The 27,651-nt window shown below is 57.1% G+C and overlaps 2 protein-coding genes across 2 annotated transcripts in view; one reads left to right on the top strand and one right to left on the bottom strand.

Annotated features, from left to right (window-relative positions):
- LOC123345793 (endothelial zinc finger protein induced by tumor necrosis factor alpha-like) overlaps positions 1–27,651 on the top strand; it is a 1,203,704-nt gene that overhangs the window by 246,260 nt on the left and 929,793 nt on the right. The gene's annotated exons all lie outside the window — the stretch shown is intronic.
- On the bottom strand, positions 4,704–22,576 carry LOC123346402 (antigen peptide transporter 1-like). The gene is made up of 11 exons (XM_044983782.1): positions 21,978–22,576; positions 18,644–18,758; positions 16,477–16,607; positions 15,629–15,834; positions 14,437–14,634; positions 13,852–13,980; positions 9,729–9,917; positions 9,326–9,499; positions 6,337–6,496; positions 5,706–5,842; positions 4,704–5,264 (listed from the first exon to the last, which is right to left on the bottom strand). Exons 1-11 carry the CDS (start codon positions 22,486–22,488, stop codon positions 5,022–5,024), a joined length of 2,193 nt encoding a protein of 730 aa, XP_044839717.1. The 5' UTR covers positions 22,489–22,576; the 3' UTR covers positions 4,704–5,021.

Raw genomic sequence — 27,651 nt, 5'->3', positions numbered from 1 at the left:
TTGTTTTTTATGACAATGCCAGTGCATTCATTTCGGTGATGTTGGCCAACCTAATCATTTCCAATTATGATTTGTAAGCAAAGTCTAAATGAGCTCTCCCTGACAGCCAGTGATGAGCTGGGGCGAAAGGCTTCAGGGCCAGATTGTAGTTACATTCACACCTAATCTACCCAGGGATCCAGCACACAGAGCTGTGTAGCCCCCCAAGTGATAGATTTTGGCTGGGGTTGGGTTACAAACCACTTGAATGCGGGGCGGCGGGGGGTGGGGGGATGAAATGTTGTTCTTATTGTATGAGTAAAGGGCAGTAGAACTGTACTTAGCCTGTGCTGACTGAGGGCACCAAGAGAGAGGGTGGGGACCTGCCCCTCTCCGCTGTTTAAAGACAGAGCTGATTAGGCTCCATAGAGAGTCTTTTGTTCTGTTAAGTGACCACTGCAGCTAAAATCACTGACAATCAGGTCTAAGTGCTTAGTCCTGCTGTGGGGACAGTGTTCCCGTGGAAGAGACAGCCCAGACTGCACTAGCAGTGAGGTCCCTCCACTGAGAGCTCAGCTGAAATCACTGAGAGCTGGTGGAACCTCAAGAGACCAACTCACAGAGCTCACAGGGGCAGGTGGCAGCTGAAGGTGACGGTGCAGGGCCATTGGCAACAGAGCGATGGAGTGACCGGTGGCACAACGAACAGCCGTGGCCAGAGCGAACAGTGAGCAGCTGGAGGAACGAGCAAGGTGCCTTCTTGTCCCCCACATGGGAGGTGAACTCACGTGAAAGCACCTCTGAACTCTGAGTCTCCACTGACCAAGGACAACACCGGTGAGTGGAGTGCAGTGGAGGGAAAAGTGAGGGGCAGGTTAAATAAACATTTGTTTGTTGGACTATATTTAGTGACTTTGCTCCAGGATGCTCGATTTGTGACTGGGAATGGAAACTTATATAAATATGTTTCCTAGTAGGCCAAGATTTTTAAAATGCAGTATTTGCCAAGGTTGTTATCTCACATTGTTGCTATCTTGGGAGGTCATTATGTTGGGGAGTTTCTGTGCTAAACATTTTTATTATAATTAATTTTTACATAAGAATGGTCATACTGGGTCAGATCCATGGTCCATATAGCCCCGTACCCTGTCTTACAACAGTGGTCAAGGCCAGGTGCCCCAGAGGGAATGAACAGAACAGGGAATCATCAAGTGATCCATCCCCTGTTGCCCATTCCCAGCTTCTGGCAAACAGGCTAGGGACACTCGGAGCATGGTGTTGCACCCTCCCCATCCTGGCTAACAGCCACTGATGGACCTGTTCTCCAGGAATCTATCTAGTTCTTTTTTTAATCCTGTTATAGTTTTGGTCTTCACACCATCCCCTGGCAAAGAGTTCCACGGGTTGGCTGAGTTGTGTGAAAAAATACTTTCTTTTGTTTGTTTTAAACCTGCTGCCTATTAATTTCATTGGGTGACTGCTAGCTCTTGTGTTATGTGAACGATTAAATAACATTTCCTTATTCACTTTCTTCACATCAGTCAAGATTTTATAGACCTCTATCATATCCCCCCTTAGTAGTCTCTTTTCTAAGCTGAAAATTCCCAGTCATTTTAAGTTCTCCTCTTGTTTCATACCCCTCATCATTTTAGTTGCCCATCTCTGTACCTTTTCCATTTCCGGTATATCTTTTTGGGGATGGGGTGACCAGATCTGCACACAGTATTCAAGGTGTACATGTGCCATGGATTTATATAGAGGCAATATGATATTTTCTGTCTTATTATCTATCCCTTTCTTTAAAAAGCAAAGGTTTCAGAGTAGCAGCCGTGTTAGTCTGTATCCGCAAAAAGAACAGGAGGACTTGTAGCATCTTAGTGACTAACAAATTTATTTGAGCATAAGCTTTCCTGGGCTACATCTGATGAAGTGGGCTGGAGCCCCCAAAGCTTATGCTCAAATAAATTTGTTAGTCTCTAAGGTGCCACAAGTGCTCCTGTTCTTTTTAAAAAAGCAAACAGAATGTTGGGAATCACTGGTTGCCGCTGCACATCGAGTGGAAGTTTTCAGAGAACTATCCACAATGACTGCAAGATCTTTCTTGAGTGTTAACAGCTAATTCAGACCCCATCATTTTGTATGTATAGTTGAGATTGTTTTCCAATGTACATTACTTTGCATTTATCAACATTGAATTTCATCTGCCATTTTTGTTGCCCAGTCACCCAGTTTTGTGAGATCCCTTTGTAGCTCTTCACAGTCTGCCTGGGACTTACCTATCTTGAATAGTTTTGTATCATCTGCAAATTTTGCCACCTCACTGTTTACCCCTTTTCCCAGATCATTTATGAATATGTTGAATGGGGCTGGGCCCAGTACAGATCCCTGGGGGACACCACTATTTACCTCTCTCCAGTCTGAAAACTGATAATTTATTCCTACCCTTTGTTTCCTCTTTTAACCAGTTACTGATCCATGAGAGGACCTTCCCTCTTATCCCATGATGGCTTACTTTTCAAAAGTCAATTTCAATTAAATACATTTTTTTTATAAATGTATTTTTTTTTTTTTTTAGAAATCTAGACCTGTTATGTGTTTTGGTGTAACTTGCATTATCCTTATGTTAAATTTGCGTTATTCTAAACAAAACATTTACTTTATTCATCTCTCTTTTATATATCTCATCGGTCCTGACCCCCCCTCCCCCGTAAATTCGAACAACCCCCCTAATTTCAATTCCTGCGGAAACCACTGCCCCTGATCCACCTCAATCCCACACCCGGATCCACCCCAGGGCTCCCCACACTCCAGCCCCTAACCTGCACCCCCCAAATGCTGAGTGACACCCAGCCGTCACCCCTGCCCCCAGCCCAACCTGCCCCCTGATCTCCAACCCTGGTCCCGCCCCCCCCCAGCCCAGCACACACCAGTCAGGCTGGGGCCCGTCCCCGCCTGCACCAGTAACAAACTGGGGGCGCTGGGTGGGGACGCGCCGCCTGGGCAGGGAATCCAGGGGAACTTGGAATGAAACCCAATAAACGGCCCCCCAAAATCAACCCCCAGACCCCGCCGCTGCTTCCGGCCCTACCCTGCCCCCCAGTGTCCCCCCACTGCCCCAAGCGTCTGCCCCCTCCCAGTGCCCCCAGGCCAATGCACCAGCCTCCGCCACCCCCGGCTGCTCCCCGTCCCCTGCCCGGCACCTGCACCTGCAGCTCCAGCTCCGGCTCCGGCTCCTTCTCGCCGGGCGGCAGCGCCCGGACCCCGCCGAGCCCGCCCGGTTTCGCTTTCGGGGGATTCCCGGGCCGGGCCCCGCCCGCTGCTGCTGCGGCCGCCAGGGGGAGCCCGGGCTGCACCGACCGCCGCCTCTGGGCTGCTCCGGGGCCGGAGACCCGAGATACAGCAGCGCCCGGCCCAGCCCCGGCCCCATCCCCATCCCCGGCTCAGCTCCCTGCACCCAGACACCCCCCCACCCCCAGGTACCAGATACAGCAGCGCCTGGACCCTGCACCTGTCCTGGCCCCCAGTCCCATCTGGCCCCTGCACCCAGACCCACCCCCCCAGCTCAGCCCAGCCCCAGGCTCCAGCTCCCAGCCTTACTTTCTCAGAGCCTGGTGCACCCAGCCCCATTCCCCATCCCCATCCCCTGCAGCTCAGCTCCCAGCACAGACCCAACCAGCTGGGATTCCCCCCCCCTCCCCCCCCCGGTGCCATGGGACTCAGCCCCACTCTGGGTTCAGGGCCGAGGGCTGCAGGGCAGGGGCACGGGGTCTGGGCTCGGGGCAAACAGGCCTCCGGGGGACTTTCCCCAGCTCTGAGCCATGGGGTGTGAAGGTGGCTGGGGCCTCCCAGGTGACTGTGGGGCTGGGAACAGGCCAGGGGGCTCCTCACACAGGGAGGGGGTTGGAGAGGTGGAAATCCCTCCAGCCCAGAGGTGACTCCCCCACAGCGCCGCCCTGGGGTCGGGAACCGGGGAGAGGGGTCTCCACGGGAATAGGGGCACGGCAGAGATTATCCAGCCACCCCGTCCACCCATCCCCAGGCCCCCTGACCTGCCTCAGGCATTGAGTACAACATCAAACAGGACAAGGGCACAGCTGAGGCTATATTGAATTCTCCTCCCCTAAAACAGAGACCCCATCCCTCGGGTCATGGAAATCAATCTCATCCCCCCCCACCAGGAATCTCTCCCTACCCCACCCCATCCTACCGGGGGGTACAGGGACCAGGCAGCTGCAGCCCCAGCATTCAGGGAGATGGGGCTCCTGGGGAGACCCCAAATGATGGGTGACATGACAGAGTGTGGAAGGGGGACGGTTCATGCTCCGTCCCGTGGTGCCCAGCGGGGCAGGGCCTGGGGGTTCGGTGCCTGGCTAGAGGGAAGGAACTGCGGGGGGGGGGGGGTTGGTGCTCAGAGCGGGGGAGGGGGTCCTGGAGCCTCACTGGGAGGCAGGAACTGGGCAGTTTTGGGGGGTTCCTAGCACCCAGATAGGGGGTCCCAGCACTCGGATAGGGGGAGTAGGACTTAGCCAAGCGGTGGAAAGAACCCCCAGAAAATATGCATAAAAGACAGATTTTATTACAAGCAACAAATAATAGAAACAATTTGATTTCCCCCCTCCGGGTCTCCCTTCCCCCACCACAACCCCCTCAATGCGGGGCGGGGTCCCCCTTTGCTCTTTGCAAGGATGTCTCTGGCCCTTGCACACCTATCACAGCAGGGGTGTGTGTGTGTGTGTGTGTCCCACCCCTGGTCTAGCAGGATGCGAGTGACCTTGTACTCAGGAGCAGGAGGCTGCAGAGAGGTGGGGTCCCAGCTGAGGCCTGGTCTCCTGTAACCCATGCTCAGCACCAGCTCTGCGTCCCCTACTCAGAGCCATCAGCTAAATCAGGAACTAACTCAGCAGAGTTTAAACTCCCCCTGGGGGACGGAGCAGCCACATGCCAGGGGCAGGGGGTCTGAGAACCCCCCCACCCCGCAGAGGAGGCGTCACACACCAGGGCACCCCGAACTACTCCCACCCCAGGGATGCTCCATGGCAGCGTCAGAGCCCCCCAACCTCCACGCTATCCCTGGAGCCGCCCCCCTCGTCCCCATTGAGCTGTTTCTGCGCCAGGCGCCAGTAGCTGCCCCGGCGCGCCAGCAGCTCCCGGTGGGTGCCCTGCTCCCGGATCTCCCCGTCCTCCAGCACCAGGATGCGGTCGGCTCGCTCCACGGCGCTCAGGCGATGGGCGATGAGCAGCACCGAGCGCCCGGCCCGGGCGCCCTCGTAAATCTCCTTCTCCACCTGCAACGGCAGACGCCCGGGTTACGAACCATCCCATGTATGGGAGCTGGCCGAGGTGGGCTGGGTGGTACAGGGCAGGGTGTGTGCGGTGCCCCGTTAGAGAACCTCCATAATCCAGCCCAGTGCATCAGTTACTGTCACACCCGACAGATTAAATCCAGGGAGGGAAACTTTCCCCAAGTGGAAACAGGTCGTTGTTGGATCCCTGTATCTCCCAGATGCCTCGTCCGGGTCACCCCAAACTTTGCAGAGAAATTCCACCCTGGGCTGAGATTTGGCCGTGAAATGTCAGGGGGATCGGCTGGGTCTGGGCAGTTAGGAGAGTGTCCAAGTGGAAACAGGAATCCAGCCTAGCACTGGCTTCTCAAACAGCTGCATGGATAGTTCTGAGCTGAGATGAAGAGGGGAGGGAGACACCGGGGGTGGGGACGTATCACTCACCCGCAGCTGACTCTCCGTGTCCAGGGCACTGGTGGCGTCATCCAGGATCAGCACTCGGGGGTCTCGGAGCAGGGCTCGGGCGATGGCCACCCGCTGCCTCTGCCCCCCCGAGATCTGCCCCCCCATCTCACCAACGTCTGGAGGCAGAGAGCTGAGGTCAGTGCACTATGCAGCAGGAACGCGGGTTCTCTGCCACCCCCGACACAGGAGAGCAGGGTCCCAGAGGGGTGGGGAAGGGAATCATGGAGTCCCCAGGACAGGGGTGTTATGAAGTCGCAGGGGGAGGGTCCCAGGGGGAGGGATCAGGGGGTGTCTTGTGGTCTCAGGGGCACGGGGGGGGGGTCCCAGATGGAGGGGGAGTCCCAGGGCAGGGTGGGATCAGAGCTGATACCTGTCTTAGCCGCTGGGGCAGGGCCTTGGGGATAGCGCCAGGCTCAACAGGGGGAGCCTGGGGGGAGGGCAGTTGGGAGCCTGGGGGGAGGGGTATAGGGTTCCCAGGGAGGTGTTGGGGGGAGGGGTAGAGGAGTCCCAGAGGGGCAGGGCATCCCAAGGGGGAACTGGGGTGTTGGGGTCCCAGAGGTGTTGGGGTCCCGGGGTGCCGGGTAGAGGGGTCCCAGGGGGGCACTGGTACCTGTGTCGTAGCCGTGGCTGAGCCGGGCGATGAAGCCGTGGGCGTTGGCGCGCTGGGCAGCCCCCGTCACCTCCTGGCGGCTGCGCCCCCCCAGCCCGTAGGCGATGTTCTCGTGCAGCGAGCGGGCGAACAGCACCGGCCCCTGGCTCACCAGCGCCACCTGGGGGCGAGGGGAGATGGAGTGGGACCGGGAGGGGACAGCAGGGTGGGGTGGGGAGTGAGGGACCCTGGATGGAGAGCGGGAGGCTGAAAACGGCCAGACTCACTGTGATGTTGCACTCCACATGCTTTATGAAAATATGTTTGTGAATGTGTAACTGGAATATGCTTCATACAATAGGTCTCTCGTAAGGAATCATTACAAATCTTATAATCTACAGCGTGTGCTCATCCTGTTTGTACGAATGTACCACTCTTGTATCTGAAACCAGGAATATGAACTATACCTCTGAGGCCGATTGTAACTATGCAACGTGTGGGCCAGTAATGGTGGTTTTGGAATCTTGATGGCTCCCAGTAACCAGGACATTGGCTGCAGATGGTTTATTTACCTGCAAGCCTTCCTGTGGGTAATGAAGAATGAGGTCTCACAGGACATGTGACCATGTCACATGATACCGGAATCCATCTTAAACCTGGCGCTTTTCCATGGAGAGGGAGGGGTGGGGACCCAGAGAGGGACAAAGGATTCCCGCCGGGTGCCAAGGCTATAAAAGGGGGTGGAGCAGGACAAAGGGGGGCTGCCAGTCATGAGAAATCCCCGAGTTACCACCTGAGATGGAGCTAAGGACCGTACCGGGGAAAGGACGGGCCCAGACTAGGAAGGAGGCTAGTCTGTGAAAGAAGCTTATTGGCACATCTCTGAGGGTGAGATTTACCTGCATTTAGTTTCTTAATGTATTGGGCTTAGACGGGCATGTTTTTGCTTTATTTTACTTGGTGACTTACTTTGTTCTGTCTGTTATTACTAGGAGCCACTTAAATCCGACTTTTTATTCTTACTAAAATCACTTTTGTTTATTATTGAACCCAGAGTAAGTGATTAATACCTGGTGGGGCAATCCGCTGTGCCTATCTCTATCAGTGTTATAGAGGGCGGACAATGTATGAGTTTACTCTGTATAAACTTTATACAGAGTAAAATGGACTGATTTTGGGGTTTGGATCCCATTGGGAGCTGGAGACAGGTAACCTGCTGAGTGGTTTTCAGTTCAAGCCTGCAGCTTGGGGACATGGTTCAGATCCTGGGTGTGTGTTGCAGCAGGCCAGCGCGTCTGGCTCAATGAGGCAGGGTTCCGGAGTCCCAAGCCGATAGGGAAAACAGGGTCAGAGGTGGTTTCAGCACATCACATGAGAGTCCCAAGGGGGTCTTTGTGACTGAACCTGTCACACTCACCACGCCCACAGGGGCTGTTGGTGACGTCTGTTCCCCTGCAACGGGCAGACGCTCTCAGCCCCCAGTAGGTATCCGTGCTGGGGGGTGGAGGGGGGGAAAGGGGGATGGGGCTATTGGGGGATGGAGAGTGATGCTGGGGGTGGGTGGGTCATGTCCATGCCTGTCCCTCACCTTGCTGTGCAAGTATCGCTGTGGGGGAGGGGTGTAGCCTATAGGGAAATGTTTGCTAATGTTCAGTGAAGATGTGCTGGGTTCAAAAAAGAACTGATAAGTTCCTGGAGGACAGGTCTATCCATGGCTATTAGCCAGGCTGGGCAGGGATGGTGTCCCTGGCCTCTGTTTGCCAGAAGCTGGGGATGGACGATGGTAGCGATGGGGGGAACAGTGTGGGGCTCAGAGGGTACCTTGCGGTGCAGGTAGTGATGGGGGATGGGGGGAGGGGATGCCGGGGAAGGTGGGGGGGTGGCAGGGGGGGTACCTTGCTGTGCAGGTAGCGATGGAGGGAGCAATGGGGGGGCGGCAGGGGGGTACCTTGCTGTGCAGGTAGCGATGGGGGGAGCAGTGGGGGGGCGGCAGGGGGGTACCTTGCTGTGCAGGTAGCGATGGGGGAAGGGGATGTCGGGGGAGCAGTGGGGAGGTGGCAGGGGGGTACCTTGCTGTGCAGGTAGCGATGGGAGGAGCGGGGGGGTGGCAGGGGGGTACCTTGCTGTGCAGGTAGCGATGGGGAGAGCAGTGGGGGGGTGGCAGGGGGGTACCTTGCAGTGCAGGTAGCGATGGAGGGAGCAATGGGGGGGGCGGCAGGGGGGTACCTTGCTGTGCAGGTAGCGATGGAGGGAGCAGTGGGGGGGTGGCAGGGGGGTACCTTGCTGTGCAGGTAGCGATGGGGGAAGCGGGGGGGTGTGGCAGGGGGGTACCTTGCTGTGCAGGTAGTGATGGAGGGAGCAATGGGGGGCAGCAGGGGGGTACCTTGCTGTGCAGGTAGTGATGGGGGGAGCAGTGGGGGGGGCGGCAGGGGGGTACCTTGCTGTGCAGGTAGCGATGGGGGGAGCAGTGGGGGGGTGGCAGGGGGGTACCTTGCAGTGCAGGTAGCGATGGGGGGAGCAGTGGGGGGGTGGCAGGGGGGTACCTTGCTGTGCAGGTAGCGATGGAGGGAGCAATGGGGGCGGCAGGGGGGTACCTATCTGTGCAGGTAGCGATGGAGGGAGCAGTGGGGGGGCGGCAGGGGGGTACCTTGCTGTGCAGGTAGCGATGGGAGAAGTGGGGGGGTGGCAGGGGGGTACCTTGCTGTGCAGGTAGCGATGGGGGGAGCAATGGGGGGCGGCAGGGGGGTACCTTGCTGTGCACGAAGCGATGGGGGGAGCAGGGTGGGGTGGCTGGGGGGTACCTTGCTGTGCAGGTAGCGATGGGAGCAGTGGGGGGGTGGCAGGGGGGTACCTTGCTGTGCAGGTAGTGATGGGGGGAGCAGTGGGGGGGTGGCAGGGGGGTACCTTGCTGTGCAGGTAGCGATGGAGGGAGCAATGGGGGGGCGGCAGGGGGGTACCTTGCTGTGCAGGTAGTGATGGAGGGAGCAGTGGGGGGGCGGCAGGGGGGTACCTTGCTGTGCAGGTAATGGTGCTCGTACTCCTGCAGGTCCCGCCCGTCCAGCAGCAGGCGCCCGCGCTGGGGCTCATAGAAACGCTCCAGCAGGGCCACCAGCGCCGTCTTCCCCGCGCCCGACGGGCCCACCAGCGCCGTCACCTCCCCGGGGCGCAGCTCCAGAGACACCCCCTGGGGAGGGAGCAGGTGGGGATTAAACCAGGGCCACCGGGGCCACCCACCCACACTCGCCCGGAGTCTGGGGGTTCTCTCTGAGCTTCCCACTCTCGGTTCTGATCCATCCAAACCACACCCCCCATCCTGCATTACCCCCCCCTTCTCTGGGCATCAGGGCTGTGAATCCCCCCATGTCTCACCCAATCCCACCCACGACCTGCTCCCACGTCCTTCCCCTGGGTACCTTGAGCACGGGGGTGTCGTCCCGGCCGGGGTAGGAGAACCAGACGTCCTGCACCTGGAGGTGTCCGCGCAGGCTGGGGGGGGCCAGCGCCCCAGGGGGGCTGATCCGGGGCGTCCGCTCCATGTACTCAAAGATCTTCTCTGAGGAGCCCACGGCCTTCTGCACGCTGGGGTAGGTGGAGAGCAGCCCCTGGGAATGGGGGCAGGGGGGTATCAGGGCTGGGTGAGCTCCCCCACCCCACAATATTCCCAGCCGCCCGCCATCAGGGGATGGTGAATCCACCGCTTCACACGGGAGTTGGTTTCTGTGGCTAATCACCCTTCACGTGAACCAGGAGAGGCTAATGAGCTTTAACTGCTACACGTGCACGTCGCCTCTTTGGTGAGCTCCTGGCACCTCTCCTGAGCATCCACACCCAGGCAAGCCCCAGCTCGCTCGCTGCCCGGCGTTTTCTCCAGCCCGCAAGTCATTTTTGTGGCTCTTCTCTGCACCCTACAACCTGCCAGCCCCCAAAGGTCCTTTGGAACATCCTCGTTAAAGGACATGCCCATGAGAACTGTGGGTGTTATTCCAGTGTCTCACCAGAGCTGCCTACACAGGGAAAATCCCTGCCCTGCTCCTACCAGCTACCCCCGATTTTGCACCCCAGGGTCACATTAGCCCGTTTGGTCGCAGTGTGGCCCTGGGCGCTCGTGGTCCGTTGCTTGCCCACTATGGCCCCTGAATCCTCTTTAGAGTCGCTGCTGTCCCGGACAGTCCCCCACCCTGCCGGTGTGGGCTGCAGTCCTTGTTCCCAGACGGGCGACCTTCCCTTCACTCCCACACATTTCCTCTGAACAGGCTTCGTCTCCCAAGCAGTCCATATTGCTCTGTACGTCTGCCCTGTCCTCACCAGTACTCACCACTCCCCAGTCTGGGTGTGTCTGTTATCAGCCGGGATTGGAACGACAGAGGTAACTCACATGACTGGAGCACTGTCAGGGATGGGTATAAACTGTTCAGGAAGGACAGGCAGGGCAGGAAAGGTGGGGGAGGAGTTGCACTGTATGTCAGAGAGCAGTATGACTGCTCAGAGCTCCAGTATGAAACTGGAGAAAAACCTGAGAGTCTCTGGGTTAAGTTAAGAGGCGAGAGCAACAAGGCTGATGTCGTGGTGGGCGTCTGCTATAGCCCACCCGACCAGGAGGAGGAGGTGGACGAGGTTTTCTTCAGACAATTAACTGAAGTTTCCAGATCACAGGTCCTGGTTCTCATGGGGGACTTCAATCCCCCTGACATCGGCTGGGAGAGCAATACAGCAGTGCACAGACAATCCGGGACGTTTCTGGAGAGCGTTGGGGACAACGTCCTCGTGGAAGTGCTGGAGGAACCGACTAGGGGCCGTGCTCCTCTTGACCTGCTGCTCACAGACAGGGAAGAATTGGGAGGGGAAGTAGAACTGGGTGGCAACCTGGGCAGCAGGGACCATGAGATGGTTGAGTTCAGGATCCTGACACAAGGAAGGAAGGAGAGCAGCAGAATACGGATCCTGGACTTCAGAAAAGCAGCCTTTGACTCCCTCAGGGAACTGGGCAGCAGGATCCCCGGGGAGGCTCATATGAGGGGGAAAGGAGTCCAGGAGAGCTGGTGTATTTTAAAGAAGCCTTATTGAGGGCACAGGAACAAACCATCCCGATGTGCAGAAAGAACAGCAAATATGGCAGGCGACCAGCCTGGCTTAACAGAGAAATCTTCAGTGAGCTTAAACACAAAAAGGAAGCTTACAAGAAGTGGAAACTTGGACAGCTGACTAGGGAGGAGTATAAAAATATTGCTCAAGCATGCAAGGGTGTAATCAGGAAGGCCAAGGCACAGTTGGAGTTGCAGCTAGCAAGGGATGTGAAGGGTAACAAGGAGGGTTTCTACAGGTATGTTAGCAACAAGAAGAAGGTCAGGGAAAGTGTGGGCCCCTCACTGAATGGGGGAGGCAGCCTAGTGACAGAGGATGTGGAAAAAGCTGAAGTACTCAATGCATTTTTTGCCTCTGTCTTCACGGACAAGGTCAGCTCCCACACTGCTGCACTGGGCAGCACAGCATGGGGAGGATATGAGCAGCTGTCAGTGGTGAAAGAACAGGTTAAGGACTATTTAGAAAAGCTGGACGTGCACAAGTCCATGGGTCCAGATCTAACGCATCCAAGGGCGCTGAGGGACTTGGCTGATGTGATTGCAGAGCCATTGGGCATCATCTTTGAAAACTCATGGCGATCTGGGGAGGTCCCAAATGATTGGAAAAAGGCTACAGTAGTGCCCATCTTTTAAAAAGGGAAGGAGAATCCGGGAAACTACAGGCCAGTCAGCCTCACCTCAATCCTTGGAAAAATCATGGAGCAGGTCCTCAAGGAATCAATTCTGAAGCACTTGGAGGAGAGGAAAGTGATCAGGAACAGTCAGCATGGATTCACCAAGGGCAAGTCATGCCCGACTAACCTAATTGCCTTCTATGAGGAGATAACTGGGTCTGTGGATGAGGGGAAAGCAGTGGACATGATATATCTTGACTTTAGCAAAGCTTTTGATACAGTCTCCCACAGTATTCTTGCCAGCAAGTTAAAGAAGTATGGGCTGGATGAATGGACTATAAGGTGGATAGAAAGCTGGCTAGATCGTCGGGCTCAACGGGTAGTGATCAACGGCTCCATGTCTAGTTGGCAGCCGGTTTCAAGTGGAGTGCCCCAAGGGTCGGTCCTGGGGCCGGTTTTGTTCAACATCTTCATTAATGATCTGGAGGATGGCGTGGACTGCACCCTCAGCAAGTTTGCAGATGACACTAAACTGGGGGGAGAGGTAGATATGCTGGAGGGTAGGGATAGGATACAGAGGGACCTAGACAAATTAGAGGATTGGGCCAAAAGAAACCTGATGAGGTTCAACAAGGACAAGTGCAGAGTCCTGCACTGAGGACGGAAGAATCCCATGCACTGCTACAGACTAGGGACCGAATGGCTGGGCAGCAGTTCTGTAGAAAAGGACCTAGGGGTTACAGTGGACGAGAAGCTGGATATGAGGCGACAGTGTGCCCTTGTTGCCAAGAAGGCTAATGGCATTTTGGGTTGTATAAGTAGGGGCATTGCCAGCAGATCGAGGGATGTGATCATTCCCCTCTATTCAGCACTGGTGAGGCCTCATCTGGATACTGTGTCCAGTTTTGGGCCCCACACTACAAGAAGGATGTGGATAAATTGGAGAGAGTCCAGCGGAGGGCAACAAAAATGATCAGGGGGCTGGAGCACATGACTATGAGGAGAGGCTGAGGGAACTGGGATTGTTTAGCCTGCAGAAGAGAAGGATGAGGGGGGATTTGATAGCTGCTTTCAACTACCTGAAAGGGGGTTCCAAAGAGGATGGATCTAGACTGTTCTCAGTGGTAGAAGATGACAGAAGAAGGAGTAATGGTCTCAAGTTGCAGAGGGGGAGGTTTAGGTTGGATATTAGGAAACACTATTTCACTAGGAGGGTGGTGAAGCACTGGAATGGGTTCCCTAGGGAGGTGGTGGAATCTCCTTCCTTAGAGGTTTTTAAGGTCAGGCTTGACAAAGCCCTGGCTGGGATGATTTAGTTGGGTTGGGTCCTGCTCTGAGCAGGGGGTTGGACTAGAACCTCCTGAGGTCCCTTCCAACCCTGATAGTCTATGATACTTCCAGATCACTGACAAAAATGTTGAGGGGTGTGTGTGTGTGTGTGTGTGTGTGTGAGGGCTGCGTGTGTGCCCCCCACTCCCAGCTGACCTCTCCCCACTTCCATCTGCCCCATCCAGCTCCCAGCACTGGGACACAACAACAGCAAGGCCTGGTGTGGGGAGGAAAAGGGGGTCAGATGGAGGGTGTCTATGCTCCCCTCCCCACACCCCCATCCAACCCATCTCCACCCACCATGGGGCACACTCAGAGCAGAGCCTGGGGGGTAGAGACAGGAGGGCCTGGGCCTCACCAGCACCCCATGTCCCGCTGTGACTGCTCCCCACTCTGGGGTGCGTCAGGGGCAGGAGCTGGGGGACACAGAGGGAGGGGTCAGTCTGTGTCTGAGCATCACCTTCCTCCCCCAGCCCCCAATACCTGTTCAGTCGCTGCAGCCCCCCACTCACCTCCAGGGCCGTGCTGAAATTTGTCGCATAGAGGACGAAGGTGACCAGGTCTCCAGTGCTGATGCCCCCCGCGGCGACCAGCCGGCCCCCGTAGTACAGGATCCCCACCTTCAGGGCCAGCTCCGGCAGCTGGGGGGGACAGGGGGTTAATGGGTTAGTCCTGGGGTGCTGGCCGTTGGGTCACACTCCCTTGCCTGCCCTTAGGGGCCGCCTTGGGGCGGGGGGGGCCTGGCTCACCTTCAGCCAGTGCTGAGAAACGGGGGGATGAGCCGGGAGGGGACAGCAGACAGACACTGGCAGGCTGGGGGGAGCCCAAAAGGGGCCTTCTGCATTCCCCTCCCCCAGGCCCCTAATGCCAGCCTCTCTGCCCCCCACAGCTGCCCCCTCCCCAGGATACTGCATCTCTCTGACTTCCTGCTGCCAGGTCCCCATCCCCCAACCCCCTAGTGCTGCCCCCAGGATCCAGCCTCCCTCTGACGTACCCCCCACCCCCAACGCCTCTCTGCCCCCATGGTGCTGCTCCGCACTGCTCCTCCCCTGTGAATCCCAGGCCCCTCCCTCTGCCCGCCCCCAAGGCCCCCTTACGCTGTTGGTCCACATGGAGGCGGCGTAGGCGGCTGCCTCCTGCTTGTTGAGCCGGTAGGTCTCCTGCAGCCGCTGCCCGTAGCGCCGGGCGGCCCCCTCCTCGTTGGCGAAGCTGCGCACCGTGGCCATGGCCTGGAAGGTCTCCACCGCCACCTCGTTGGCCTTGGCCAGGGACTCCTGCACCCGCTTAGCTAGATTCTTGGGGGAGGGGTGGGGGAGACGGGAGCCAGGTCACATCAGGCACTCGGGGTGAAATGCTAAAGGGACAATACACGGGATACCCACACTCAGCGAGGCCGGGGGCTCCGTGCCTGGCACAGGCCCACAGTGCTGAGAGGGGCGCGGGGACCCGGCTAACACAGGGTAAATCTGGCCACAGTGCTTAGAAAGTGGCCAGCACAGTTCTCTGGGGTGGGGAATGGGGCACATCCCCTCTGGGGGGCGCCGGCTCTGACCTGGCCCCAGGGCAGGGACTGGCTGGCTCAGGGGGGCAGGGAATGGGGCAGGGGCCTGTCCCCTCTAGGGGGCGCCGGCTCCCCTCCGGCCCCAGGGTGGGACTGGCTGGCTCAGGGGGGCAGGGAATGGGGCCTGGGTTGTGGTACCTGGTGGAACTTCCCCAAGAGCCAGAACACCAGCAGGATGACGGGCAGTGCCAGGTGCAGGTCGGGGGCTGAGCAGGGTGGGGCCAGGCTGTGGGGCGGAGGAGTGGTACCTGGTGGGATTTCCTGGAGAGCTTGGGCACCAGCAGGATGAGGGGCAGTGCGGGGTGCAGGCGGGGGGCTGAGCGGGGCAGGGAGCTGGGGGCAGGTTGCAGGGTGGGGGGCTGAGCAGGATGGGGGGCTGGGGGCAGGTTGGGGGGCAGGGGGCTGAGCAGGGTGGGGGGCTGGGGGCAGGTTGCGGGGTGGCAGGCTGGGGGCAGGTTGGGGGGCTGGGGGCAGGTTGCAGGGTGGGGGGCTGGGGGCAGGCTGTGGGGGGAGGGGCGGTACCTGGTGGAATTTCCCGGAGAGCTTGGGCACCAGCAGGATGAGGGGCAGCGTGGGGTGCAGGCGGGGGGCTGAGCACGGCGGGGGGCAGGCTGTGGGGTGGGGCACTGGGGGCAGGTTGGGGGGCAGGGGGCTGAGCAGGGTGGGGGGCTGGGGGCAGGTTGCGGGGTGGAGGGCTGGGGACAGGCTGTGGGGGGGAGGGGCGGTACCTGGTGGAATTTCCCAGAGAGCTTGGGCACCAGCAGGATGATGGGCAGCCCTATGGTGGTGAAAAGCACCAGGCGCAGCGACACCTGCACCATCAGGGCATAGAGAAAGACTCCCTGCATCCCGCACCACATCAGCACATTCAGCTTCTCGCTCAGCGCCTCGCTGACAGTGTCAGTGTCCACAGTCACTCGGGAGGTGATGTCCCCTGGGGACAGAGGTGAGGATGAGGTCACATCAGTGCTAAGAGAAGGGGGAGGATCAATCCCATGGGGAGGATCCATCCATCAGTAATCCAGATCAGCTCATTAGTAACCCCAATCAATCCATTAATAACCCAACCAAGGCCCTTAATCCATCCAATCCACCACTAACTCCAACCAACAACCTCAATCTAATTAATCCATCAATAACACCCGACCAATAATTCCAGTGAATCCCTTAGCAACCCCAACCAACAACCTCAGTGTAACCAACCTATCGATAACCCCAATCAGTAACTCCAGTTCTCCATCAACAGCTCCCAGGAAACAACCTCAATCACTCCATTCATCACCCCAATCCATCCAACAGAGGAGTGATTCATGGGAAGGCTGGGGGAAGGCTGGGGTCTGTGAGTTGTGGGTACCAGCGGAGAGGGGTTGAGCTGGGGAGGTTGAGGGAAATGTGATGTTAAGGGAGTGGAGAGGGCAGAGGGGGGGCAGGTGAAATTGGGTCAGGAGAACACGTGGGAAGATGTGCACAAAACAAAGGGGCGATACAAGGGGATCCGAGGGTGATGTGGGGAGACTGGGGGCAGTACGGGGGAGACCCTGGGGGTGCAGAAGGAGATCTGGGTTAGTATTGTTACCGGTTCGGTTGGCGTGGAAGAAGGCGATGTCTTGATGCAGGACAGAGCTGAACACCTGGCTCTGGATACGCATGTGGATCCGGTTCATGGTCTCCTTATAGACAGCGTCACAGATGAATTTGGTCACAGCACTGGGGGAGGTGGGGGGAGACCAGGAGGTGACACGTCAGTATGAGTTTTCCCTCCATCTGTTAGAGGTCTGAGCCACATATACACTCCCAACTCTCCTGGGCACTTTGATTCTCAAGGCCACATGGTCCCCCTGGGGCTGAGAGGATGGGACACTTACATGGATACCAGGAATAGCCAGTTACATTACAGAGGATGAAACATTTTATAAGGGATCCAAACCCCCATGCCTCAGGGCACGAGCCAACCTCCGAGTCCTGGGGGCCAGGAGGAAATTTTCCCTGGAGGAAGGTTACATTTGTATCAATAATACAAAAGGGGTGTCAGAAACACAATACTGAATTGCTTCAAGTTCAGCATTTTTATAACAAGGTTACAGTCGCACTCAAACACTTTTCTTGTAATCCAACTACAAGAAATACAACATTAAAACAGAACCGAATATTGTCAAGCTAACATTAAGAAGGGTCAAAGCTACCTTTACACTTTTCTTTTAAAGACGCAAGGTGAAACTATTTCAATTCTTCATCAAAAAAGCAAAAATGCCTGAAAACGGAAATATTTTGATTTGGAAATGCTGCCGTGGTGCCCCATGGGAGTTGTGGTTTGGTTGTCTCGAGTCCCCATTGTCTGTGTAACAGGCTTCCTGGCTGCCCTACATCTCCCACAATGAAAGGTGGCCAGGGACTCCCATGATGCATCATTTCCCCTCTCCAAGAAGGAACACTGTGGTGCATCATGGGAGATATAGTTCAACTGATCTATAGAGGAGAATGGAAGCATCAGGCACCTGAACTACAACTCCCATGAGGCACTGCAGCAGCATTTCCAAATTGAAATATTTCAGTTTTTTACCACTATTTTTTGGTATTTGAATTTCAGCAAAAAACAAAACATTCCACGGGGATGGGGGGGGACCCTAAACATTTTTCACCCAGCTCTACTTCTGTGCTTAGAAAGTGAGTCGTCTCTCTGTCCATCAGAATTGAAGAGTGGGAGCTTTACATTTCAGTATGTGATCTTGGGCTACAGCACATTACAACCTTGTAACATGTGAATGTGACAGGCATGTAAAAGCAACTCAGTTAAAATATATATTTTTAAAATGTGATCACTGTCATACAGGGGCCTTACGAATTCCTAGAAGCAAAAATCCATTATTATTCCTTTATTCAGCTCATAAAATGTGCAAATCAAAACCTTCTTTATGCGTGACATTAAACGCTACAGAAGGCCCATGCGCCACTTAAATCCCATTTCAGCCCTGTTTTGATTACTTAATTTTTGTATAAGCCAAATACTGGGTGAATTTCCCCATAGGCACAATATCAAAACTAACACAAGGTAAATAAGAAGCCTGACGAGTTGGCTTGATGACAGTTAAGAGATTCCAGTTTCCCCCACATGAAACTCAAATTCTCCCTTTCACCCCTCACATAAAAGCCTGCAGAAATCCCGCACTACTGGCATCCCAGTGTGCCAGGAAGGCCATTCACAGACTTGGGATCTGTCTGCTGAAGGGGAAGGGAGGTCCAGAGCTGAGGGCCTACCACCACGATGTCCTAGTGTAGGGTCAGCTGACCTCCACTGGTGGGTAACATGAGGAGAGAGGAGTCCGCCAGGTAGCCAGGTCCCAAACCATTTAGGGCCAAAATCAACACCTTGAATTGGTTGCAGCCACAAAGGGGAAGCCAGTGCAGTCTACAGGACACAGGCCAACTGTGCTCCTCCAAAGGAGGTGGGTAGCTGCATTCTGCATTGGCTGAAGTGGCCAAGTGTCCGAGACTGGGCCAAGCCGCAGGCAAGAGGCTGACCGACTGTAGGGACAATCCTGCCCTGGACAATAGACTGTCGGGGTCAGCCCAGCCCCAGGGGGCTTGGACTAGGGAACATGACCAGGCTTGCCCCTGGCTAACACCTCTCGTGCCATGACTGGCGTGGTCTGGGCAGGGCTTCTCTCCCTCTCCTGTGAGTTCAGTCCTGGTCCAGGCACCATCGCTCCACCCCACCCCCAGCTGATGAAGACCCCGTCCCCTACCTGCCGACGGCGATGAGGAACATGTCCCAGACGGCCTGGATGAAGACTGAGGGGTCGTCCTCGTTTATGATCCAGTCGGTCATGCGCCCCAAGTAGTAGGGGAACGCCATGTCCCCTGCAACAGAACGGCCCAGGCTGAGACCAGGGGGCCAGGGCAGACAAGGGGAGTCCCAGGTACAGCCTCTGACACCATGGAGTCCCCCCCCCATACACACACACACACCCACCTCCGTTAAGAACATTTTCTTAGTTAAAGACCCTCCTGCCATGTATAGGTACCGCGACAGGCCCCTGAACTTGGCCCCCTCCTTGCATCACCCTAGGGAAGTAACTTGATACCTTGGGGGGTTGAGCCCCGGAGGGACTCTGCACCTATCAGCACGGCATGTGACACCCCCAAGTGAGGAATCACAGAATCCTAGGACTGGAAAGAACCTCGAGAGGTCATCTAGTCCGGTCCCCTGAACTCCTAGGAGGACTGAGTGGTCTCTAGTTGTATCATCGTCTCAAAACCCTGGTCTACACTACGAGTTTAGGTCGAATTTAGCAGCGTTAGATCGATTTAACCCTGCACCCGTCCACACGACGAAGCCATTTTTGTCGACTTAAAGGGCTCTTAAAATCGATTTCTGTATTCCTCCCCGATGAGGGGATCAACACTGAAATGGACCCTGCTGGATTGAATTTGGGGTAGTGTGGACACAATTCGATGGTATTGGCCTCCAGGAGCTATCCCAGAGTGCTCCATTGTGTCCACTCTGGACAGCGCTCTCAACTCAGATGCACTGGCCAGGTGGACAGGAAAAGCCCAGCGAAAATTTGAATTTCATTTTCTGTTTGGCCAGCGTGGCAAGCTCAGAGGTGACCATGCAGATCTCATCAGCACAGGTGACCATGGAGTCCCAGAATCACAAAAGAGCTCCAGCATGGACTGAAGGGGAGATACGGGATCTGATCGCTGTATGGGGAGACGAATCCGTGCTATCCAAACTCCGTTCCAAAAGACGAAATGTCAAAACATTTGAAAAAATCTCCAAGGGCATGAAGGACAGAGGCTATAACAGGGACCCGCAGCAGTGCCACGTGAAACTTAAGGAGCTCAGGCAAGCCTACCAAAGAACCAGAGAGGCAAATGGCCGCTTCGGGTCACAGCCCCAGACATGCCGCTTCTGTGATGAGCTGCAGGCCATTCTAGGGGGTGTTCCTATAACTACCCCACCCCTGTGCTTCCCTCCTCCCCCACCCCTCCCGGGCTACCGTGGCAGTTATCCCCTCATTTGTGTCGAATTAATAAAGAATCCATGAATCTGAAACAACACTGACTTTATTGCCTCTGCAAGTGGAGATCAAAGCGGGGAGGGGAGGGCGGTTGGCTTACAGGGAAGTAGAGTGAACCAAGGGGGTGGGTTTTCATCAAGGAGAAACAAACAGGACTTTCACACCGTAGCCTGGCCAGTCATGAAACTGGTTTTCAAAGCTTCTCTGATGCGCAGTGCGTCCTGCTGTGCTCTTCTAACCACCCTGGTGTCTGGCTGCGCGTAATCAGCGGCCAGGCGATTTGCCTCAACCTCCCACCCCGCCAAAAACATCTCCCCCCTTACTCGCACAGATATTGTGGAGCACACAGCAAGCAGTAATAACAACGGGAATATTGGTTTTGCTGAGGTCTAACCGAGTCAGTAAACTGCGCCAGCGCACTTTTAAACGTCCAAAGGCACATTCTACCACCATTCTGCACTTGTTCAGCCTATAGTTGAACTGCTCCTTACTACTGTCCAGGCTTCATGAGCCATGGGAGCAAGGGGCAGGCTGGGGTAGGAGCGACCACGCGGTGTTGCCGGCTGGGAGAGCAGCCTGAGGCAGAAGCCTCCAGCTCACATGATATTCCAGGCAGGACTGAATCTCCATTAGACGAAACTTAAAGAAGGGAATGACCTGGAGTCATTCCCATTTTTGTCCAGGCACCCCCAGCCGACCTCACCGAGCTCGGCTAGGAGCACCCGCGGAACGACAACGACAGTTAGCAGTCGTATTGCACCGTCTTCCGTCCGCAAGGCAAGGCAAGGCAAGGGGATGCTGCTGTGTAGCACTGCAGTACCGTGTCTGCCAGTAGCACCCAGGAGATCTACGGTGACGGTGAGCTGAGCGGGCTCCATGCTTGCCGTGGTATGTCGTCTGCACGGGTAACCCAGGAAAAAAGGCGAGAAACGATTGTTTGCCGTTGCTTTCACGGCGAGAGAGAGGTGGGGGGGCCTGACGACATGTACCCACAACCACCCATGACAATGTTCTTACCCCGTCAGGCATTGAGAGCTTAACCCAGAATTCCAATGGGCGGTGGAGACTGCGGGACCTGTGGGCTAGCTACCCACACTGCACCGCTCCGAAAGTCGACACTAGCCTCGCTACTGTGGACGCACGCCGCCGATCTAATGCGCTTAGTGGGGACACACAATCGACTGTATCAAATCGATTTCTAAAAAATCAACTTCTATTGACCTAATTTCATAGTGTAGACATACCCTCAGTTCTACGTCTCAGGGGGTCGGTCGTTCCCGTCACTTCTGTTGTATGTAGGAAGAAACTGAGGCATAGAGAGGGGATGGGACTTACCCAAGGTCAGACAGTGAGTCAGTAGCACAAGCTGGGGAGATAACCCAGGACTCCTGGCTCCCAGCCCCCCAGCTCTAACCCACCAGACCCCACTCCCCTCCCAGAACTGGGGAGAGAACCCAGGAGTCCTGGCTCCCAGCTCCAACCTACCACACCCCACACCCCTCCCAGAGCTAAGATAGAACCCAGGAGTCCTGGCTCCCTGTTCTCTGCTGTGAGCACTACATCACACAGCTACCTTTAACAAAACGTCCCGTCCAAGCAGATCCCACCATGGGGTGTTATAGCTCAGGAAAGCGTCTCAGCAGAGAGAGAAGTGGTGTCACTCCGGGCTGACGATCAGGAGCCCGAGAAGGCAGTTACAGGAGTGCAGGTCTGCGCTACGTCCTTACGGCTCTTTGTGGCAGCTGTGCCCTCATGTATCTCACAGACCTAGAGCCCATCGTCCCGGTGTGTCATTGTGATCCTCTGTCTGACTCCATCCTCAGATCCTAATGCGTCTGTCCGCCCCTCTGTCCGTCCTTCTAGCCTTCCCACCACAGTCTGTATCTCCAGCCCTTAATCCTAGCCTATCCACCCACCGTCCCCACCGTCTATCGATTCCCCGCATACACCCACTCTGGCCATCCGGCCCCAGCCATCTAGTACAGTTATAGGACGTCAGCTCCCCCATATCTACGCTGCTGCCCCTTTGCTGCCACGGCCCCGTCCCCCGACTCACCGAGCGAGGACAGCACCAGGAACCCCGCGATGGCCACGAAGCGCAGCAGGTCGGGCCTCACGCAGGCCAGCAGCCGGCCCAGCGAGGCCGAGGGCCCCGGCTCCCCCCTGCCGGCGGGGAACAGCTGGTGCCAGAGCGCGGCCGCCAGCCCCGCCGCGCCGTAGGTCAGGCCGAAGACGTCCCCTCGCCCCCAGCCGTGCAGCAGCTCCGAGGGGGGCGCCCGGGGCTGGGCCAGCGCCTGCAGGGTCACGTAGCCGGGCAGCAGCAGGCTGAGCAGGGCGGCCAGGGGCAGCAGCGCCTCCCGCACCCCCCCGGGCAGCCCCTGCCCCCTGCCGCGGGCAGCCTGGGCGCTCAGGCTCAGCAGTGCCCCCCGCGCCAGCGCCACCCCCCAGGCCAGGGCCAGGGGGTCCCAGGGCTGCAGCAGGGGGCAGAGCCGCAGGGCCAGGCGCAGGGTGAGGAAATCCAGCAGCACCGCCAGGGGCAGGGAGAGCCAGGCCATGGCCGGCTTCATGCCCGGGCCGGGCCCTGCAGCGCTCAGCAGCGAGTGTCTAAATCTCCTAGGCCCGGATGTGGCCGGTCACTGCTGCTCTTAGCAGCGAGTGTCTAAATCTCCTATGCCCGACTGCGGCCGGTCCCTGCCACGCTCAGCAGCGAGTGTCTAAATCCCCTAGGCCAGGCTGCGGCCGGTCCCCGCCGCTCTCAGCGGTGAGTGTCTAAATCTTCTCCTAGTCTCCGCTGCGGGGCCGGTCCCCGCTGGGGGCGCCCTCTGGCGGCCGCTCGGGTCACTGCGCTCAGCGCCGCGCCGGAGTGACCGCAGAACCTGTCCTGCCGATCCAGTTCCACTCCGCTTGGGGTCTCCCCGCTTTCCTCGGTGGGGGCCGGGGTCTGGATGCGGCTGCTCCGGGGCTAGCGGATCCCAGGCGCCGGGGGCAATTCCTGGCCCCGCTCCGCCCGCAACTCCCGGCCCGGGCAAGGGGCCGCGAACTGGGGGGCGGAGGCGGAGAGAGGCGGGTCCGGCGCCGGGTTCGCCGCCCGCCCTGGGAAGCCCCCGGCTGCTCCGATCCGCTTCTGGGAAAGGAGGCGGCTTCCCGAAAGTGAAAGTGAAACCGGCTTAGCGCAGAGCCCGCCACGACCCCTTCTCGCGGCCCGCCAAGGTCATAAGCGGAATTGGGCTGTTCCGGGGGGCGCTTCTTCCGCTGCCTTTTTTCCAATTTCCCGTCTGCGCTGCTGGTTCGTTGACTCCTGGGGGGGATTCCCACGCCGGGGCAGAGGCTGGGTGTCAATTTCTGTTGCATGAATTAAGGACACCCCGCCCCCCCCCGCCCCAGCAGTCCCCTGCCCCCTCCCCTGTGCATCAGGACATCACGCAGAAAGTCCCCCCCCCCCCCTTTCTCATTCTGCGCAGCTCTTCCGCCGGCCAGAAAGAGGGAGGCTGGGTCCCAAGGGCATCTGTGTGAAGCCGAAATGCGCGTTTGACAGAAGCGGGATTGGAACAGACAACACTGATTCCGGGCTTTAAAACCCAGCCAGTCACTAAACACCTGTCACGGCCTGGCTGGCCCCAGGCAGGCGCCACTGCTGTGGAGAGGAGCTGGGCTCCAGGGTAGCGCAGTTCCTGTTGTTCTTCCATTACTCGGCTCTGGAGTCCTGCAACTCTGGTCTCAGCTTGCAGCAGTTCCAGTCACCTCCTGGGAGACTCTCTGGTCTCTCCTCAGCTGGGCCAAGGCTCGCGTCTCGTGCATCCGAAGTGCTGCCATTTCTCTCTCACGCTGGCGAGCTCGCAGGGCTCGCCATTTTGATTCTGGATCATTCATAGTGACTAACTTTAACCTTTAACACTCTCAGGTTTAAATTTCAGATTTGGACTAGTGGGGGGTTCTGATCCAAAACCCAAAGGATCTGGTTCTGGGGATCCTGCCGGCTAAGCCAGTGTGAGCCGTGGTGCTGGGGGCAGCCCGCACTGGACATGCCAAGGGCAGGGCGGGCTGCGAAAGGGAGCTCAGACACTCCCAAGACTGGTGGGTAACACTGAAGTTACACTCCCCAATCAGTCACAAACTGCTTCTGATCCCCTCCCCCTCCACCAGGGCCGGTGCAACCACCAGGCGAACTGGGCCCCATTTGCCCTTACACACGCTGTGGGGGCCGGCTGCCTGTGCCACCGCTGAGAGCCCCGGGGGCGGCGGGGAGCCCGGCGCAGCCCGGCTCTGCTCTTTGGGCGGAGAAGCTGGGTGTCTACTCCGCCTGCAAGGCACCTAGCCGGGCCGCGGGGAGCCGCACGGGCCACGGAGCGCCTGGGGGTGGGCAGGGTGCAGTCCCTGGCCTGGGGAATGGTGTATGTGGGAGCAACCCAGGCACCCCTCCCCCAGCCAGCACCACCCCCTCCAACACCCACCGACCAGCTACCGTCTCTCCTGTGCAGCCCCCGCCCCAACAACCCACCCTGTCCTGCCACTTCTGCCTCTGGGCAACCTCCAGCCGGCATCGCCCCCACCCCTGACAGCCACAGTCACCTTCACCCCTGCATCAACCTCGGGACACCCCCCCCCGCCATCTCCCTCCTGCCCATTCCTCCCCTGTCCAAACTCCTCAGTGCCACCGTCACCCCCCTGCAACAACCCCGGGCACAGACACCTCCCCCCACCTGCCAGCCCCTTGCAACAACCCCGACGCCCACTTCTCCCTTGTGCCACTCCCTCCCTGCCACCGTCACCCCCCTGCAACAACCCCGGGCACAGACACCTCCCCCCGCCTGCCAGCCCCTTGCAACAACCCCTCCTGCCCACTTCTCCCTCGTGCCACTCCCTCCCTGCCACTGCACCCCCTGCAACGAGCCCCTTTTCCCTCTGTGCAATCTCATCCCTGCCACTACACCCCCGCCCCCTCCACCTCTTGGCCACCTCCACCCCCTGCAACAATCCCATGCACCCCCCTCTCTGCCACCTTCACTCCCTGGAAGAGCCCCCATACGACCCCCCTCTTTGCAACCCCCCCGTGCCCCCTGCACTTTGTGAACATCTGGGCCCCTGGGGGGCACTTGGCCATAGGAAGGTGGGGGCTGGACATCAGAGGGGGGGTGCAAGGTGGAAGTTACGCCTAGGGCGCAAAATATCCTTGCACCGGCCCTGCCCTCCACACTGGTTATCAAGAAGCAAAATAAGAAATCACACAGCCCCCTATACTGCATTCCAGTTCTCTGGCTCCCAATCAGCACCTAGGTCCGGTACAGTGAGAAGTTATGTATGCTCACATATACAAAGTGTTCTTCTGACCCCCAAAGGGTCAGCCACGTCACCAGGGCAGTATGGGATTGGATCTTACCCAAAATCCCACACTAGAAAAGAAAAGAACTCTTAAATGAAAAAGCAGATACATACAGAGACTTAAGAGTCTATATATGGGATGCATCAACAGGTGTGTTGTGAGCAAGACACGAGAAGTCATTCTTCCACTCTACTCTGCGCTGGTCAGGCCTCAGCTGGAGTATTGTGTCCAGTTCTGGGCACCGCATTTCAGGAAAGATGTGGAGAAATTGGAGAGGGTCCAGAGAAGAGCAACAAGAATGATGAAAGGTCTAGAGAACATGACCTATGAAGGAAGGCTGAAAGAACTGGGTTTGTTTAGTTTGGAAAAGAGAAGACGGAGAGGGGACATGAGAGCAGTTTTCAGGTATCTAAAAGGGTGTCATCAGGAGGAGGGAGAAAACTTGTTCACCTTAGCCTCTAAGGATAGAGCAAGAAGCAATGGGCTTAAACTGCAGCAAGGGAGGTTTAGGTTGGACATTAGGAAAAAGTTTCTAACTGTCAGGGTGGTTAAACACTGGAATAAATTGCCTGGGGAGGTTGTGGAATCTCCATCTCTGGAGATATTTAAGAGTAGGTTACATAAATGTCTATCCGGGATGGTCTAGACAGTATTTGGTCCTGCCATGAGGGCAATGGGGAACTGGACTCGATGACCTCTCGAGTTTCCTTCCAACCCTAGAATCTATGAATCTATATCAGGTTCTTAGCAGTGTTGGTGAGTTTGCTGGCTTGAAAGTCCCTCTGGAACATCCCCCGCTGGGATGGGTCATTCAGTCCTTTGTTCAGAGCTTCGGTTTGCAGCAAAGTCCCTCCAGAGTCAAGAAGCAGGATTGAAGACAAAATGGAGAAGATGCAGCTGTCTTTTATAGTCTCTTGTCATGTGGCCTCTGCTTCCTTTGTCTGCAACACAAGCTGCCCAGCACACAGCCTGGAAGCCTCAGAGTTCGGTCCATAGGCCTGGCCCTGCCTTGCTGAGTCACAAGGCGTATCTGCCTTCTCTCAATGGGTCAGTTGTAGCTGATGGTCCTTAATGGGCCATCAAGCAGGCTAGGCAGAGCTGATGCCACATTCTCTGGGGGTGTCACCCAGAAGCAGAGCCCAAGTGTGAAATACAGACATACATACATATCTGTAACTCATAATACAAAGGTGATACAAACACATAAATGAGATTATCCTATCTGGCAAATTATAACATTTTTGCAGATATCTTACATGGCGTATCTGGCACAACTCATTGCAATTTTATAATATCGATATTCATAATATACTCAAGTGTACCCCAGATTCCATATAACGTCATACCTACCTTTATAGGTACATAGTGTGATGAAGGGGGGATTTTCTTAGTGTTTTGCACGAATACTGTGTGTGTCTCAGTTTCCCTGTGTGCTGCGTGTGCAATAAGAGGGTGGGAGAGGCCAGGTGTGACCTCGCCTAGCAGCCAGGACCCCAGACACCAACCTGGAGACTGGGGACCCAGCCACTGGTGACCCCAGCCCAGCTTGGGAGCCAGCCGGTTCTGGCCAGTGGGAGGACAATGGGCTGAGGAGAGAGTGGCCTGGTGACCTGACCAGCCAGTTCCAGCCAGAGGGTGAACAAAAGATGGAAGAGCAAGGGCCCAGGTGATTTTTTTTTGTCTGGGACCGAAGACAAAGGAGGAAGGAGGGGCTGTTGGGGGAGGGGATATAGGGGGCTCGGCTGGAAGGAGGGGGTGACTGGGCTGGAGACAAGGAGCAGCCTGAGCCCATGGGGACGGGGACAGACCCAGCTGGCCAGGGCTGAGACTGGCCAGGCCTGAGGGTCCTGAGAACTGCCATCACACTGAAGGGGTTTCCTCCCGGGGGCCGTAGGGAGCCGAGAGCACAGGGCTGTGAGTCCGTGACAACGTGGCCGCAGAGGATGGTTGGCGGATGCCCCCTGTAGCGGTTTGGCTGCGGGCGCAGGCGCTTGGCGGTGAGCGGCTGCCACCGATAGAACGAGGGGATTGAACGGAACCAGCGAGGAACTGGCCTAGAACCAGCTCCGTAAGAGCGACCTGGCACATCTGTGCAGGGAGAGGCGGGGTAAGCGTTGGGAAGCTCACTCAGGGCTGCTGATTGCCTGGCTGGTAGACAATGACCAGTGAGGGGAGCCAGTTCTAGATCCCCATGGGACTTCTGGGAATCCCGAAGAACCTGGGAGTAGCTGGCAGGGGGGCAGTCGGTGTAGCAACAGGGGATCCACTAGGCCTGTGTGATGAACTGGGACTGTTCTTACTGGGGGCTGTGCAGGGGTGAGCTGCAGACGGTTCGCAACGGTTCGCGCGAACCGTTTGCTAAAATTAGACGCCGGACAGACAACCGGATGCTAAAGTTCTCTGTCCGGCG

This window comes from Mauremys mutica, chromosome 12 (assembly GCF_020497125.1).
Source record: "Mauremys mutica isolate MM-2020 ecotype Southern chromosome 12, ASM2049712v1, whole genome shotgun sequence".
Classification (NCBI taxonomy): Eukaryota; Metazoa; Chordata; order Testudines; family Geoemydidae; genus Mauremys; species Mauremys mutica.
This window is presented reverse-complemented; position numbering and strand designations above follow the sequence as displayed.